The sequence below is a fragment of the Macaca thibetana genome, chromosome 2, assembly GCF_024542745.1.
Source record: "Macaca thibetana thibetana isolate TM-01 chromosome 2, ASM2454274v1, whole genome shotgun sequence".
Lineage (NCBI taxonomy): Eukaryota > Metazoa > Chordata > Mammalia > Primates > Cercopithecidae > Macaca > Macaca thibetana.
In genome coordinates, this window is record NC_065579.1 from 149,810,422 (window position 1) to 149,826,690 (window position 16,269).

General features: G+C 39.5%; 1 protein-coding gene across 16 annotated transcripts in view; it reads right to left on the reverse strand.

Moving 5' to 3' along the window:
* Positions 1 to 3,402: 3,402 nt before the first annotated feature.
* The window catches only part of KALRN (kalirin RhoGEF kinase), a 708,666-nt gene continuing 695,799 nt past the window's right edge, over positions 3,403 to 16,269 (reverse strand). For 15 of the 16 annotated variants that reach the window (XM_050781536.1, XM_050781534.1, XM_050781532.1 and 12 more), the window contains 3 exons: positions 15,835 to 16,035; positions 11,607 to 11,745; positions 3,403 to 10,695 (listed from right to left, as the gene is read on the reverse strand). In XM_050781536.1, the coding sequence (XP_050637493.1) occupies positions 10,150 to 10,695; positions 11,607 to 11,745; positions 15,835 to 16,035 (886 nt within the window). In that variant the 3' untranslated portion in view covers positions 3,403 to 10,149. Of the gene's footprint in view, positions 10,696 to 11,606; positions 11,746 to 15,834; positions 16,036 to 16,269 lie in introns of those variants that run through there. The other variant, XM_050781539.1, reaches the window with a different exon arrangement.

The following is a 16,269-nucleotide window of genomic DNA, read 5'->3' on the forward strand; positions in this document are numbered from 1 at the left end:
ATATTTGCTAGTTATTAGCCACGATTTTCCCCCCATGTTTCTCCAAATAGAATATAAGTTCTCAAAGACAGGGACCTTTACTCAATTCTTTTATTAACTTCATAGCATCTAGTACGTGACAGCACTTAGATCATTATAGTATTCATTACCTCTTTTGTCTGTACTCTGCTTCCTGAAGGAGTACTTTTTTATTTCCTTTGGCGTATCTCAAATGCTTAGGTAATAGGTGTAGAAAAGGTTAGGGAGGGAGGGAGGAGAGTTAGAAGATGGTGAATTGATTGGTATCAGGGTTATCCAGGAGGATAATATTGCTAGACAATCTGAAAATCCAAACATATTTGGTCTTTACAAATAAATCTCTTAGAGAAATAATCTAAGAAATAATCTTTACAAATACATCTCTTCTCCATTGTGTATATAAGGCAATACTTTCTTCTAGCTTAAGGAAAATAACCCTTAAATTCACATAAAGAATGAAACCTTGTCATTTGCGGCAAGGTGGATGAACCTGAAGGACATTGTGTTATGTGAAACAAGCCAGGAACAGAAAGATAAATAGCAAATGTTCTCACTTATATGCAGAAGCTAAAAAAGTTCATCTCATGGAGGTAGAGAGTAGAATAGTAATTACTAGAGGCTGGGAAGGATAGGGGGTGGTTAAAGGATACAAATTACAGCTAGATAGGAGGGATAAGTCCTAGTGTTCTATAGCACTGTAGGGTCACTGCAGTCAATAATAATTTACTATTTATTTTCAAATAGCTAGAAGAGGGAGTTTGAATGTTCCCAACACAAAGAAATGAAAAATATTTAAGGTGAGGAATATATGAATTACTCTGATTTGATCACTGTACATTGTGTGTATTGAAATAGCACTATGTACCCAATAAATGTGTATAATTATCATGTGTCAACTATAACAAATACTTTTTTAAAAAAGAGGAACAGATAAGGCATGGCAGTATTGTGCACTACAAAGAACATGAAGTTTCAAACCAAAACATTTGGATTTTAGTCCCATTCTACTTACTGGCTGAGTGATCTTTGGCAATGCATTTTGAGTTATGAGTCTCAATTTTCTAAAAAATAGAATGAAGATAATATATTAACTTTCTCCAAAGATCACTATTAAGATTCAATGAGATAGTTCACTAAAAAACACTTGATAAAAAGTTGGTGGGGCTGAGCGTGGTGGCTCATGCCTGTAATCCCAGTACTTTGGGAGGCCAAGGAAAGTGGATCACCTGAGGTCGGGAGTTTGAGACCAGCCCGGTCAACATGGTGAAACCCCGTCTCTACCAAAAAATACAAAAATTAGTCAGACATAGTAGCGCGTGCCTGTAGTCCCAGCTACTTGGGAGGCTGAGGCAGGAGAATTGCTTAAACCTGGGGTTGCAGTAAGCCGAGATCATGCCACTGCACTCCAGCCTGGGCAACACAGTGAGACTCCGTCTCAACAACAACAACAACAAAGAAACAAACAAAAACAGAGGAGGACATAGATTGTACCAATTCATTTTGTGTTCTCCATTTCATTTACTTAGGCTGGGTAAAGAATCTTGACTTTAACCAATATTTAGTCTTACTGTTTTAGATATGTATCCTAAAGAGTTTCCATGAATGTAAAACTTCAGGCAATAGTTCAATCTAGAGCATTTTCATGGACCTAGCTCTATATTGCTCGCTGAATCCCTTCTATATTCTACTCTGATATCTATTTTAGACTGAGCTTGTGGGGTTCTGATTATCATTTGTATTAAGGCTTTTGCTAATATTCCTTAACTATGTTGGTGATTCCTCTCAACCACTCCACCTCAAAAAAATACAGGCTGAGGTACTGTTATTTAATTATTTATTATTGTTTGACCTACGCTACACAGACTCAGATACACTGAAACACATACATATACATTTATTTTAAGTTATCTTCTAGGGCCAGGTCAGTGGCTCATGTCTGCAATCCCAGCACTTTGGGAGGCAGAGACGGGAAGCCCAGGAGTTTGAGATCAGCCTGGGCAACATGGCAAGACTCTGTCTTTTCAAAAAATAAAACAAATTAGCCAGACATCATGGCACACACTTGTGGTCCCACCTACTGGGGAGGCTGAGGCAGGAGGATCACTTGAGCCTGGGAGGTTGAGGCTACAGTGAGCTGTGATCATGCCACTGCACTCCAGCCTGAGTGACAGAGTGAGACCCTGTCTCAAAAAAAAAAATAGTTATCTTCCAGTGAATGTCTCAGTGACCTTGAACAACCACCTAGATTCTGTGACTCAGTTGTCTCTAATCCAAGTAAAATAAGTTACTTCATAAGAATTTGTTGGGATTAAATGAAAAATTAATTACAAATGGGCTTCATATATAGGTGCTAAAATACATACAAATTCTAGATCTAAAAAAAAAAAGCCCATAAGGGGCTTATGATTTTAATTCATAAACCTGATTCTGACTTCATTTCTAATATTCTTTATTATCTATATTTTCTGAGGAGATTGTGCTGACGAGCCAATGTGAAGAGCCCATGCTTTTGACAAGTGTTTCTCATTACAAATAAATGCAATAGCATCTTGATGAAAATAGAAGACAAATGTTAAAACTTTTTTTTGTTTTTCTTGGCAAAGTAAGCTAATCAAAACACTTTAACACTCTGGCTAATTGACAGTATACCATGAATCAGCTTCATTTGCACTTGGGTGGCACGTTTAAACTTTCAAAGCCTGATCATATCTGCATAGGCTAACCCAGATTGCTGGAGTCCACACCAGAATGTATAAACTTGTGAAATCCAGACCAAAATACCTTCCAAACATTCTGACATTATCACCTGAAATACCAGCATGAAATTAACAACCACCCGAGGCTTTTTTTTTTTTTTTTTTTTTTTTGAGATAGGGTCTCACTTTGTTGCCCAGGCTAGAGAGAGGTAGCATAATCACAGATCATTGTAGCTTCTACCTCCCGGGTTCAGATGATCCTTCCACCTCAGCCTCCCAAGTAGATGGGACCACGGGCATGCACCAACACACTCAGTTAATTTTTTTAAAACAATTTTTTTAATATGCAGGGATTGAGGGGAGGTGGGTGTCTCCTTATTTTGTCCAGGCTGGTGTCGAACTCCTGGGCTCAAGAGATCCTTCCACTTCGGCCTTTCAAAGTGTTGGGATTTACAGGTGCTAACCACCGCACCTGGCCCTGAGGTTTCCTTGGCGTTTTTGGGTAAATGCTTTAGAATACTCTAAGGCACAAAATTGTTGCTTTCTTTCTAAAATCCTGGGCCTAAAGTGTTGTAATAATCATGTGATATTTTTACCTTTTCAAAGTCTTTTGTATATTTGGAGAAAGAAAAAAAAATTACTCTTTTCTTTGAACAAAGGTTTAATTAGGAAAAAAGAGACGACCATATAGTATCTTTAGTATAGTATATTTATAGGAATGCATAACATGTGAGATGTACATTTTGAAGTTTCATCCATAACTTATAACATTTACTGTAGCAGTAACAAGACAGCAGGTCATCACTTTACAACATTACACATGAGTGATTTTGACTTACAAATAAAATATTTACAACCTACCTTTACAAAACGACATTGTGTGCATACAAAATGAACAACAGCAGAAAAATTTAAAAATAATAAAACAACCAAAAACCCAGAAGATACACTTAAGGCAGACCAGCAAGACACTGAAATAATTAAGGCTGTGGAATTCTTCTGCACCTTGAAAATATAGAGCTATTTATCAATACTGTGGAGTGATTTTAAACCAATTGTTACAAGCCTGATGGAAGTATGTACTTATATGTATATGTGTGATGATCCCTATGGGGAAACCTGTCCACTTATGAATAAGGCCCTTTGTCTGAATGGCCAGTGAAGCCCACTCCAAATTTGCAAAAGACTTGGGGGGGCCGGGGTCACTCAAAACCAAGAGATGCCAATATGGTTTGCAAATTGACTATTAATAGTTCAAATATAAAGATAGTTATAAGTCCAGATAGAATAACCTAAATGATGGCCCCTTTATGTTTCACACTTTGTTAGTTTGGCTTTGTGGATGTCAAAAAACAGCAAATTAATTCCAGAATGAGTAGAATTCATCTCCACAAATTAGCCCTAATGGTTTTGAATGGCCCTAAATGGTTTTCCGATAGAAAAATTGACCCACCTGGGCTGTCTGCAAATGGATAGATTTCTGCATATGAGCAATAACATATACATACATATTATACACTATATACATGTACAGATGTACATATATCCGTATTTTCCAACAGTTTGCACTTTGATCACTACTGTTCTCTGAACAGGATCTCATTCTGAAGAGTATGTTTAGTTTTTTTCACAGTCTTCATATTTGTTCTAACTAATAGTTTTACTCACCTTCCCCATAGAGTAGGCTGAAGTTTGGCAGAAACAGAAGTAAAAGCACCAGGGTCAGAAAAATCAAACAGAGTGATGACGGATATGGCTTAAGTTAGTAAGAGAAGATGTATGTTTTGTTAACTTCAGATTCGTAGCCACAGTCTTTGAGGTCATAGTAACAGTCTCTGTAATACTCCAGAACATGGATTCAGTTCTTGATGGAAGTCAGGTATTGATGGAAACTCCTATGCTGGCCATCCCTGGGCCCACAAATTAGCTTGGTTAAACTAAGCCTCAGGGGTTGGCATTCCAATAATTGTTATTTGCATTTCTTCTACCATGCTCCCTTTTCTCAGCTAACCCCACTATCTGAAATAGCAGTTATCTAACTAATCCGTTATCTTGATCATTTGAATAAAAACTAAATCTGAACACATTTTAGAATCTCACAGCAAAGGGGCACATTTCTCACAGAAAAATGCAATAGCCTGTGCATATTAATTTCAGGCTTATCATAATGTCCCTCAAAGATTAAAAGTTGTCTTTGAGTGATTGCTTTTCCTCTCCTCTAACTTCTTTATATTTATTGAAAATGAGGAAGAAACGTCTTTCATAGAAAATATGTTCTTACGATAATCTGTGTTCTACTACTGCTGCATAAATTTTTTATGTGAGTAAATTTCCTACTAAAAACATTTAGTGCTATAAACAAATTTCAGCCCTTTTTAACCCTTTAGAATTAATGAAACAACTGAGAGCCTTACTATTTTTAGAAAATAAATATTAACATAGTAGCTTTCCTTTTCTTGATGGAGCGTGTGTGAGCTCTATCGTCTCTAAGCCCACCCTGGGTTTAATCATTCATCCTCAAATCATCCCTAGGCTTTAAATAGTGAAGAAAAATCAAGGTGCAGTTTCATAAATAAATTCACTGAAAGGTCACATATTGCGTTTGTCTAACCCAGACTCCGTAGAGGTGCGACCCAGGAGAGAAAGGAAGAAGGTCTACATTCCTCAAAACTCATCCAGCACAATTTGTTGACCACACTGAATAAGGACATGGTGAGTTTGAACTTTGCCCTACTACGAAGACCTCTTACGTACCAAATTATTTCCTCCTCTATTAAATGCATGGGACAAAGTTTTAGTTAATGCAAAATTTAGTTTATATCATATTTGCTCCCTCGTATTCTCACAAATCTAAATTGCCATGCTCTTCCACAGAGGCAAGAAAAAAGTAACGCCTGACTCGTGGGCTCTAATCATGGAGGTTATGGGATAGCAAATATGCAACTCCTGAAAGACCTAACCACCTAAAAAAAGAAAAAAAAAAAAAGATTCAAGGTTTGTTCTCCAAAAATGAACAGTCCAATTCATTTCTATGCATTTAATTTGCCTGTGCATTTAATTTGCCTCTTAGATTCCTGTGAGACTGTGAAAAATAAATTGTGATATGAGAAGATATTTTCTTCTCACTTCTGCCCTCCCAAGTGAAGAAAGTGGTTGTTGGGTTCTTCTCTGTCCATTTTTCCAGAGCGTAAAGCTTGAGAAGGAAGGTAGCAGTTGCTTTCGAGGCCTTTTTACTCTTTGCATCTGCCATAAGAAATACTGGAGAAAACGGCTTATGGACATAAGACTTCATCAGCTCTCTGAACCCTTTTCGGTAGACAAGCTCTTAAATGATCGAAATTATAGGCTAAGACCAAATAACATTTAGACGAAGAGCACCTGATACTTCTAACTGAAAGCAATTTACAGAATTTAATCTCATGAGTTTATAAATGGTATCTAAAGACGTGAATATTGAAAACCTGGAATGTTCAAAGTTACTATCAATAAAATTCTTAGCACTGGCAGTGTGTAGCACTTTAAAAAAAAATCAAAGTGTTTTATAGATGTCCCAACCAAGGTTATTTCTCAACATTCCTGTAAGATTAATGTCCTCCCTCCTTCCCCATCCCCCAGCTCCCATTTTACCAATGGGGACATTTGGGGAAGAAAAAACAAAGACTTTCTGTAAGAAAAGATGAATCAGGAATAGCTGAGATTGAAACTCAAACATTCCTGGTCCCACCCCTATATTCAGATGTTTTCATTTACAAGATATTTTAAAGTAAAGAAAAAATGCTGCAATATCAGTAAATCTAAATGCAACGAACTTCTTTATCTCCCATCCTCCCCTCTGAAAGGCACTACTATTTATAAAGGCTTTGTGGACCACAAAGCAGGGAAGCTAGCTTTCTCCTCTGCTTCCTCTACTCCCCCTTACACTGTTTATGGCTGAGAGAGACCTGAAGGATATCTCCAACATTGCCATTTTTTTCTTAAAAATTTTACCACATTCAGCTATAAGTGGATATATATCTATTTAATTTGAAACAAATGTAAAGATGTAGGAAATCATCATATTAATACTTCTTAAAAATTATTATGGGTTGTCCCTGATCTTTTCATCCTTTATCCCACCCTTACAAAACAAAACAAAAAGCTCAAAACCCTATGCAATGAATATAAGCCAAGCAAGAAACTTGTGACCTTGACCATTGTTTGTTTTTCCTATTTCAGCTAAAAGTTCACTCCCACTGTGAACTACCATCATTATGATAGAAGTGGACTATTTTCTCCTCTCTCCTCTCTTCTTTACTACCAAGTAATAAATCTCTCCACCAAAACAGGAACAAGAGTGGCCCCTGATCCTTCTTCCCTAACCACAGTTGCCCTCAGAACAACTTAAAGTACATTCCCCAGGCTCATCGTCTGGGATTCCTTGTTATTTCCAACTTGCTATGGAGAACTCTTGAACCAAGACTACTCTCTTATCTCTGTTGGGAGAGACCAGGAGCTTTGCAGACAGGGAGCCTCCCTGTTAGTTTCCCTCCATTATCAAACTATATAAAATATACCCCCTTTCTCTTGGGGCCTCTATTAAGTTCATTCTGGTCTAACGATTGTACCTTGGCTCCAGTTAACAAAATCATCCTACTTTTCCCAGGTCCCTCTTTTCCTGTCTTCTCACTTCCCAAATATGTGTACTTGGGGGAATTCCATGTAACCCCACATCTGGATCTGGATCCTCCCAACTCTGTTGTAAAAGCTGATACGAAAGCTTGAGGTCTAACATTCTGTCAACTGCCCCCATAACATAATTTCAACAATACCATCCTTGCCTCCCACCTGCCGTGGTCTGTTCACCAGGGCCCTGGCCTTCTCAAGAAGAAACTCAACTTGTTATAAAAACTCAGAATGGCTCAACAGGGGGATCTTGATTCAGGTCATCCACAGTGGACAGAACAGAACTTGCCAAGCTGGAATTTATGGATATTGGGTATCCTCAGAGCCTACAGTTTGACAAACACTATGGGCCAGGCTTTCCTCTCTTTTTTTTTTTTTTTTTTTTTTGAGACGGAGTTTTGCTCTTATTGCCTAGGCTAGAGTGCAGTGGCGCAATTTTGGCTCACGGCAACCTCCGCCTTCCGGTTTCAAGCGATTATCCTGCCTCAGCCTCCTAAGTCGCTGGGATTACAGGTGATTGCCACCACGCCCAGCTAACAGGCATGAGTCACCGTGCCCGGCTCAGGCTTTCCTCTTTTATGCTGTATACCATAATGAAGGCATGTTTACTGAAAGGGTTTTAGTAAACATGTTTACCAAAAGGATTATTAGTAAATATGTTTTAAATTTTTTAAACACAATGAAGACATGTTTACTAATTTTTTTTTACTAAATATGTTTTAAATTTTAAAAAATTTTAGTAAACATGTTTAATGTATGTTTTAAATTTTTATGTATTGTATCATAGAGTATTTGCATATACATAAAGGTCCAAATGAAGACTATAGGGGTTAGTCAAGAGAGACCTCTGAGGGAGTGAGGCTTAATGACCCAGGGCCATTTGAAAACTAGGAAACAAATACAGTCGGAGTCGGTTTCCACATATTTGGTTAATCCCGAAAATACTAAGTGCTATCTAGTCTTATTGCTTATAATTTCCATTAGTTTATCAATCTGTAATCTTGGATGGGATGAGGTGGAGGGTGAATGAGGAAGGTGTCTTTGAAACCAATGGAAAAAAAATGATAATGATTTTTAATTTTACATTTCCACTGTGGGAATAATGCTTTTTATATGTAAAGTTCAGGCTTAGTTTCCACCATTTCTTTTTCATTTAGATAGGTTTGTAGTTCTATTCGTCCTTCATATATTCTCTTCTTGCACTTCTGTACTGTGTGATTTTAATTTTCTCCATCCCATTATAGGAGAGAAGCAACGCCGTTAAACCTGATTTGAACAAACACTTGAGTTACATTTTTAAAATCTTACTTGCATAATAATATCTATTTTCAACACATATTCTAGAAAACTAAGGGTGGATCATGTACAAACACAAAAAACAAACTCCCTCCCTCCAAAACAAACAAACAACAATAAAGAAAGAAAACCCATGAAATGCCCAGGTTTAATTTTTTTTTCCACCAGAGTGAAAAAGAGCAGTTAATAATAATCTTTTATGGAGAATATACACCAGAAAGCAGGATTGGCCTCAAAGCACAATTAGTCCTTTTGGTTCAGAGAACTATCAGCGGCTGAGTGGTGACAGGTATTGCAATCTCAGTTACAACTTAATGCTCTGTTAGGGTGGTGTATCACGTTTTGTTCCATGGCTTTAAAAAGGACTTAGGACCAGGCCTTTAAAAGGCCTATATGGCTGCCTCCTTTTAGTAAGCACCCCTTAGCTTCAATAAGGAGTTAGAAATAAAGTCAGCCAACTTTCTGAAAGATGGTATTCTACAGCCGTAGAAGAAATCAGAAAGTGTTGGTACGTTATTCATAGGAACTGTAGGAAAGGTTTTCATTTGCCCTTTTGTATGAACCTCTTATATTTGTTTGTTTATTTCAAACCTGGTGTAGACACAAAAATACCCCCGCAGCTCATAGTGTATTTGAACTTATTTCCTGGCGGGCTTTCTTGCCAGATTAACTCTGAGCTGCCAGTGAATTTGCGGGTAGCATTTCATATACAGAAAGAACCTATCTTAATCAAATAACCTGTGATTGACAGAAAAAATTATCTCATTCAAAAGGGCAATGTTGCTTTCTCTTAATGCACAGGTTCTGGTAAAAGATTTCTATACAAGATTTATAAAATGCTCTACAAAACTTGTCATCTAATTGTGCTTAGTCAAAACAATGTAATGCTTCGGTAAATAAATTACTGTCTTAACTGGAGCACTCAAAGTTACTTGTGTTTGATTTAATATATATCTCTCTCTATATTAGAAAACTCTGAAACCTGAATGGGATATATTATACTGTATGTGTATATCTATCCTATTAAGAAACTATATCTAAGTTATCTAAACCAGAATAGTTGATATACATGACATCTCCATTAAATAGAACTTTTTGCTTAAAATTTCAGCAAAGCCAGAGAACTTTTACACTCTTGTGAGCTTACGGTTTGCCCAGTTAACCACTCATTTTGGAAGATACAGTTAAAATTTCATAACAGCCAATATTGTTCTCATCTTTGTCCTTCTTCTGAACACTTCTGTGACTCTTTGCCTCTTTATTTCTTCAGAATGACCTTCTGGAAAGCCCCTGGATTTAGGGTGACTTTTACTGCTGCTCAGACCCTGAATAACCACTGATGAGGTTTAAGAGGTACATCTCTCAATTCAGAGAACTGCACGGAGTGAAATGATGAACAGAATTATTTACAATCACATTCAGTCTTGCTTTGGTTCACACTGCACTTCTATGTGAAACCATAGGGGCTGGGAGATGGCTACGTCCCTTGGTTCACCCGGTTGACAATGTAGCTCTTGACATTGGGAATAGGCCGCACATCATTCTGGTGTTTGCGGCGTTCTATGAAGCATGCTAGGCGGGAGGTGTCCAGGGGGATCTTAGAGTAGCTGCCATTATGGGGCTGCAGCCATGGATGCTGTAAGCATGTGGCTGCCGTGGGCCGCCTCCGAAAGTCCTCCTGTAAGATCACATTGATGAAATCTCTGGCAGCGTTGCTCACACCACAGAAGTATTCATGGGGGAAGCTGAAATCCACCCTGCATACATTGATACATGTCTCCTCTTTGCTCTCATCCAAGAAGGGGGAGACCCCACTCAGCATGACATATGTCAGAACCCCGATGCTCCAGATGTCTGTCCCCAGGGAGACGGGGATGCCTTGGATGACTTCTGGGGCAGCAAACTCAGGGTTCCCCAGCAGGTGGTGAATGTGGAAGTGACCCGAAATCTGGACAGCATCCTCCAAGTCGATGAGCTTCACTCGAGGCACTGGAATCCGTAGGTCAATGAGCAGGTTTTCAGGCTGCGGAGATCCAAGGAGGAAGGGAGAAAAGAAGGGAAGTTCAGGCCTCTATTTTGACTACTCAAAAGACCTCATTAATTCAAACACAATTATGCTATTCTTTGATAAAGCCTATGGTGTATGGAAAATTCCCTATGCACTATGGAAACTGCATAGGAGACTTCAAAGTATCATTCTGAGCTTACTACACTTTGAGTTTGGGTTGTAATTCAGAGAAGTAGTTTGACATTGAAAATCATGTCTTCTTAACTACATTCCTTCTGCATTGAGTCAAGGAAATAATAAATTACTCATTTTGGTGAACAGGGGCTTCTTTTTGAGCAGCATGGAAGAAAACGTGACATTTGTTGGCTTACTTCTATGAAGTTAGATTAGGTAGGTAGAACTTCCCTACTTTCTCTCACACCAGATGTCATTGTGGCTCTGGTATATTCTCATTAATTCATGGATGATATACTTAAATTGTATGACAACCCAGATTCTCTTTAATAGTCATAATGGGATGGGCGTGGTGGCTCACATCTGTAATCCCAGCACTTTGGGAGGCCAAGGCGGGTGGATCACTTGAGGTCAGGAGATCAAGACCAGCCTGGCCAACATGATGAAACCCCATCTCTACTAAAAATACAAAAATTAGCCGGGTGTGGTGGCGGGCACCTGTAATCCCAGCTACTCGGGAGGCTAAGGCAGAAGAATTGCTTGTACCCAGGAGGCAGAGGTTGCAGTGAGCCGAGATTGCACCACTGCACTCCAGCCTCGGCAACAGAGTTGTCTCAAAAAAAAAAAAAAAGTCATAATATTCTACTCTAAGTAAATAAAATGAATTTGAATTTATATTCCTTATGAGTAATGACTGTAAGTTGGACTTGGCCATTTAAGGTATTCCCTGCAAAGTTGACACTTCTTATTACCTTTATGTCCAAATGTGCAACCCTGCAGTTGTGAAGGTACTGCAGAGCCTCCATGATGTCTCGAATATAGAAAGCTACTTTTTCCTCCATCAGTTCATCATGATTCATAAGGTAGTCTAAGAGGCGGCCATCATCCATCCTGAAAGTAGGCAGGGAAAGGCAAAGGAAATATGTTTGATATGAAGAAATAGAAAAATAACACATATACAAATCAGTAAGAGCTCTAAGCTCTCTCATACTTCTTGTTATACATGAAGACTAAATGTGCAACACATGCATATTTAGTTAGAGCCTAAAGTTATTGTAATATTCAGAACTAAAATAAATATATTTACAAATATGGTGTACTGCAGGGAAGAAATATGAATGACCTTGTTTAGGAAACATTCTCCTTCATTAACTCTAAAAATTGCTCACAACAAAATGTTGTGACGACCATTTAAGAGGTTTGATTGCTAAGTAAAGAAAGCCTTCACCAAGAGGGACTTCAGCAATATTCTGATTAACCGTAGCCTAGGGGCTGCAAGCAACCCCACGTGTGTTTTGCAAAGTACTTCTTAATTTTATTTTATATTGATTTTAGAAATGAAGTCTCACTGTGTCACCCAGGCTGGAATGCTGTGGCACAATCATAGCTCACTGCAGCCTCGAACTCCTGGGCTCAAGTGATCCTCTTGCTTCAGCCTCTCACATAGCTGGGATTTCTGGAGGACGCCACTGCGTCTAGCCAAACTACTTTCATTTGTCAGTTTTTAGTTGGGGAAAACAGAAAGTAGGCAAAGTTTGTTCTTTGCATTATTGATTCTTTGCCCCACTCCCACCCTGCCACCTTTTTTGTTGTTGTTGTTATTTGTTTGTTTTGTTTTTGAGACAGTCTTTCGCCCAGGCTGGAGTGTAGTGGCATGATCGCGGCTCACTGCAACCTCCGCCTCCCAGGTTCAAGCGATTCTGGTGTCTCAGCTCCCCAAGTAGCTGGGATTACAGGTGTGTGCCATCTCACCCAGCTAATTTTTGTATTTTTAGTAGAGACAGAGTTTTGCCATGTTGGCCAGGCTGGTCAGTAACTTCTGGTCTCAAGTGATCCACCCGCCTGGGCCTCCCAAAGTGCTGGGATTACCGGCATGAGCCACCGTGCCCGGCTCTTGATCCCTTTTTGAATCCTTTGCCTTCTGGGCAACTTTTCCAACCTTGAGAACTGTGATTGAGAACATGGTATATGGAGCCATCCAGACCCAGATTCGAATCCTGGTTCTGCTACCTACCTGCTGAAGGCTGGGAGCAAGTCATTTGAACTCTGTGTTTTGGTTTCACCAAAGTGAACCATCTTTAAAGTGGGAATAAGAACAGCAACAAAATAATAACAATTATTATTCATTATATTAATCTAATATAATGAATTAATATTATCTTATAATATAGTGGGTGAATATTACTATTCACCTATTTCATTATGAGGATTGTGCAAGGATGGAATGAGATGATGAAGCATTTAAGCGTAATTGGTAGCGTAGGTAAGTGCTAAATAGATGGTAGCTATTCTCAGCCACCCTTTGTCCTCTTACAGCAAGGAGTTACCAAATGTATTGAGTTGTTAAAGGCACATCCCCAGGAAATCCCCATGCAGAGGAGCCTAATCCAGGGTCAGAAATGACTTTCAGTTACAGCTGAAATCACCCTGGCCAAGTTTTCCTCTTCCCCTCTAGCTTGCTTCTTCTCACTGGTGTCTTCTACTTCCCCTAACAGGAGCAAAGGCTAGAACCCATGCAAGCCTCTTTTGCTTTCCTCTGACCCTGCTAGGGGTGAGGTAAGAGTGATCAGAGTAGATGGAGTAGGATTTGGCTTGTTAAATATATTCCCCTGAACTTCTTGGGGTCATTAAGGGAGCAATTAACAGCAGCACTGCTCCAAGTGAGAGAGTCTTAGCCACCAAGTTCACCTTTAGAGTTTTTGGGTAAGGCAGATATCCACATCCCACCCCAGAATAGGGAATCTAAATCTCAGTTGCCTGGTAAAGAAAAGCTCTCCCAGCAATTCTGGTGACCACCTAAGGGGAGGCCACTGTCACATAATTGGCAGCATAAGTATGTGCCACATAAGCATAACAGGATAATGAGATCCAGCACAGGGATTAGCTCAGGCACTGCCTCTCCACAAACTTCCCCTGAACTTCAAGTTCAACCAAGCACCTACGTTCTCACAGCAACCTTCTCCAGTGCATGCATGTCTTTCTTAGTATTTACCATGTTATATTAAAATCATCCATCCATCTATCTATTGGTCTTCCTCATTAGACATGTAACTCCTTGAGGGCAAAAGCTACATCTTTTCCCCCTGTTTTTTTTGTTTTGTTTTGTTTGTTTGTTTTTTGAGACGGAGTCTCACTCTGTGGCCCAGGCTGGAGTGTGGTGGTGTGATCTTGGCTCAATGCAACCCCCACCTCCTGGGTTCAAGCGATTCTCCTGCCTCAGCCTCTCGAGTAGCTGGGATTACAGGTGTGCGCCACCACGCCCAACTAATTTTTGTAGTTTTAGTAGAGATGGGGTTTCACCATGTTGGCGAGGCTGGTCTCGAACTTCTGACCTCAAGTGATCCGCCCACCTCGGCCTCTCAACGTGCTAGGATTACAGGCAGGAGCCATCGTGCCCAGCCCTTTCCCCCCTATAAACTCTACCTCTGCCTCCTCTAAACTACCCTTATAACTATACCTTTGTTCCCCCAGCCCTGGCCCTGGTCTGGATGGTGGTTGGTGCATAGTGAGTGCTCAGTAAATATTTGCTAAACTAGTTCAACCCACTATTCATCTAACTTAATCCCTGCAACATCTCTGGGATGTTGGAGGAATTTCAGTCTTCACAGATGAGAACCCAGGGCCCTGGCAAACTAAGTATTCTGCTTCAAATCACAGAGCTGGGACGTGAGCCCAGATTCCTCATTCCAAGAGCAGCTTCTTTCCATTGCACTGCAGTCGCCCACTATCAGCACCTTCCCTTAAAACAGTAGTTGGCAAGTCTGAAGGGGCAGAAGTTCTGGGTCAGCTGAATTCAACCTGGTACATAGTGACAATACCTTTCATTGGAACTCAAGCACAGATGCTGTCATCTGTGGACAAGTATAGGTTCACTAGCAATAGAATATGCCTTTTGAGTTAGGAGGTTCCCTACAGACAGGTCAGGCTCTGAAAAAGACTGTTAAGTCTAAAGTGACAAACTGCCAACTACTTAACCACATACAGTTTAAAAGTTTCACAAAAGGATTACAGATGCTAGCAGCACTGCTTTTGTCCCCTCTGTTTTTTTCCAGCTGATTTTAAAAATAGCCAAACTTGCTTGCATTTTTGCTTTCTTATTTTATCATAAATAAATTCGTGGCAAGTTACTCACTGAAAGATCCCGTACACACACGCCTAGACTAACAATCACGCAACAGCTGGACTAACATGGTAGTTGAAAAGCTGAAAATGCAGGCACTTCTTTACTGAAAACGGGTTCTTGTGGAGCCATACACAGCAATGGTCTTTGGCAGAAATGTCTGTCTCCTGTCTAGGCCAAGGGCCTCATTAGCACCAATCTGATCACATTTCTGTTACTTGTATCACTTCTGAAAAGACTCTGTTCTCTTTCATCTCTGTGATCTTTATCTAAACCACAGAGCATACTGTTTCTTCTTAGTCTGGGGTAGTGGTGGGGAGAATGGGACATGATTGCTTTATTAAATCTATTCTAGGGGTATATGGTTGCCTAAGTCCCTAGGAAATCTGGAATGAGTGGAATGTTTTGAAGGTAAGGCTCTCCCCTAGAAGGAATTTCTTGGGTGGTAGACTGGAGATGCTATGGTGGTGAACTGACACACAGAGCCCTCTCTTTCAACTCCACCCTGTCAATCAGCCTACTGTTGACAAGCTCTTCCCAAACTCATGCCCAGCCCAAGAGTCCATAATAGAAAGAAAATAAACATGGAAGGGAGAGGGATATGGGTTCAAGTCCCAGCTTCTCTATTCCTAGTCTTAAGGAGCTAGTTCTAAGGACTTCCCTTATCCCTATTATGATGTTTTAATCTTTGAAATGGAAATGACATTGATTATAAAATGGGGGAGAGAGTGCATGTTATATGCAGCACTTTGCAAATGATAGGACCTTGTATAAAACGTAACTGTCTTTTCCATTAATTGTGGGCAAGAGCTAACCCAAATGGATGGGGGCGACTTTAGACAGACAGCATCTGTACTTACAGTTCCAAGATCAGGATGTAGGACGTGGGGGACTCATAGGTGTCATGGAGAGTGATGTACTGAGGGTGCTGTAGGTGCTGAAGCAGGGCAGCCTCGTGGGCAGCCTGTTCTTTCTTCTTCATTTTTTTACTAACAAATTTCACAGCCACATCTTTGCGGGTAGCTTTGTGAATGCATTTCTTTACTATAGAGAAACGGCCTCTGGAAAAGCAAAAGGGAAAGTTTACCAACATTCATCAATTAACTAGATATATTTTATTCATGGATAAGTAAAGTTTTGTGTGAAGTGGTCAGATAGATTTTATTAGGAATCCTACTCTCCTATATTTTTAATTATAATGTTATTCAGAAATCCATTTTCCTTCTTTAGCATTTTAGGTTTTTTTGAGATGTCAAAAACTAATATATTATATAATATAATTATATTATACATTA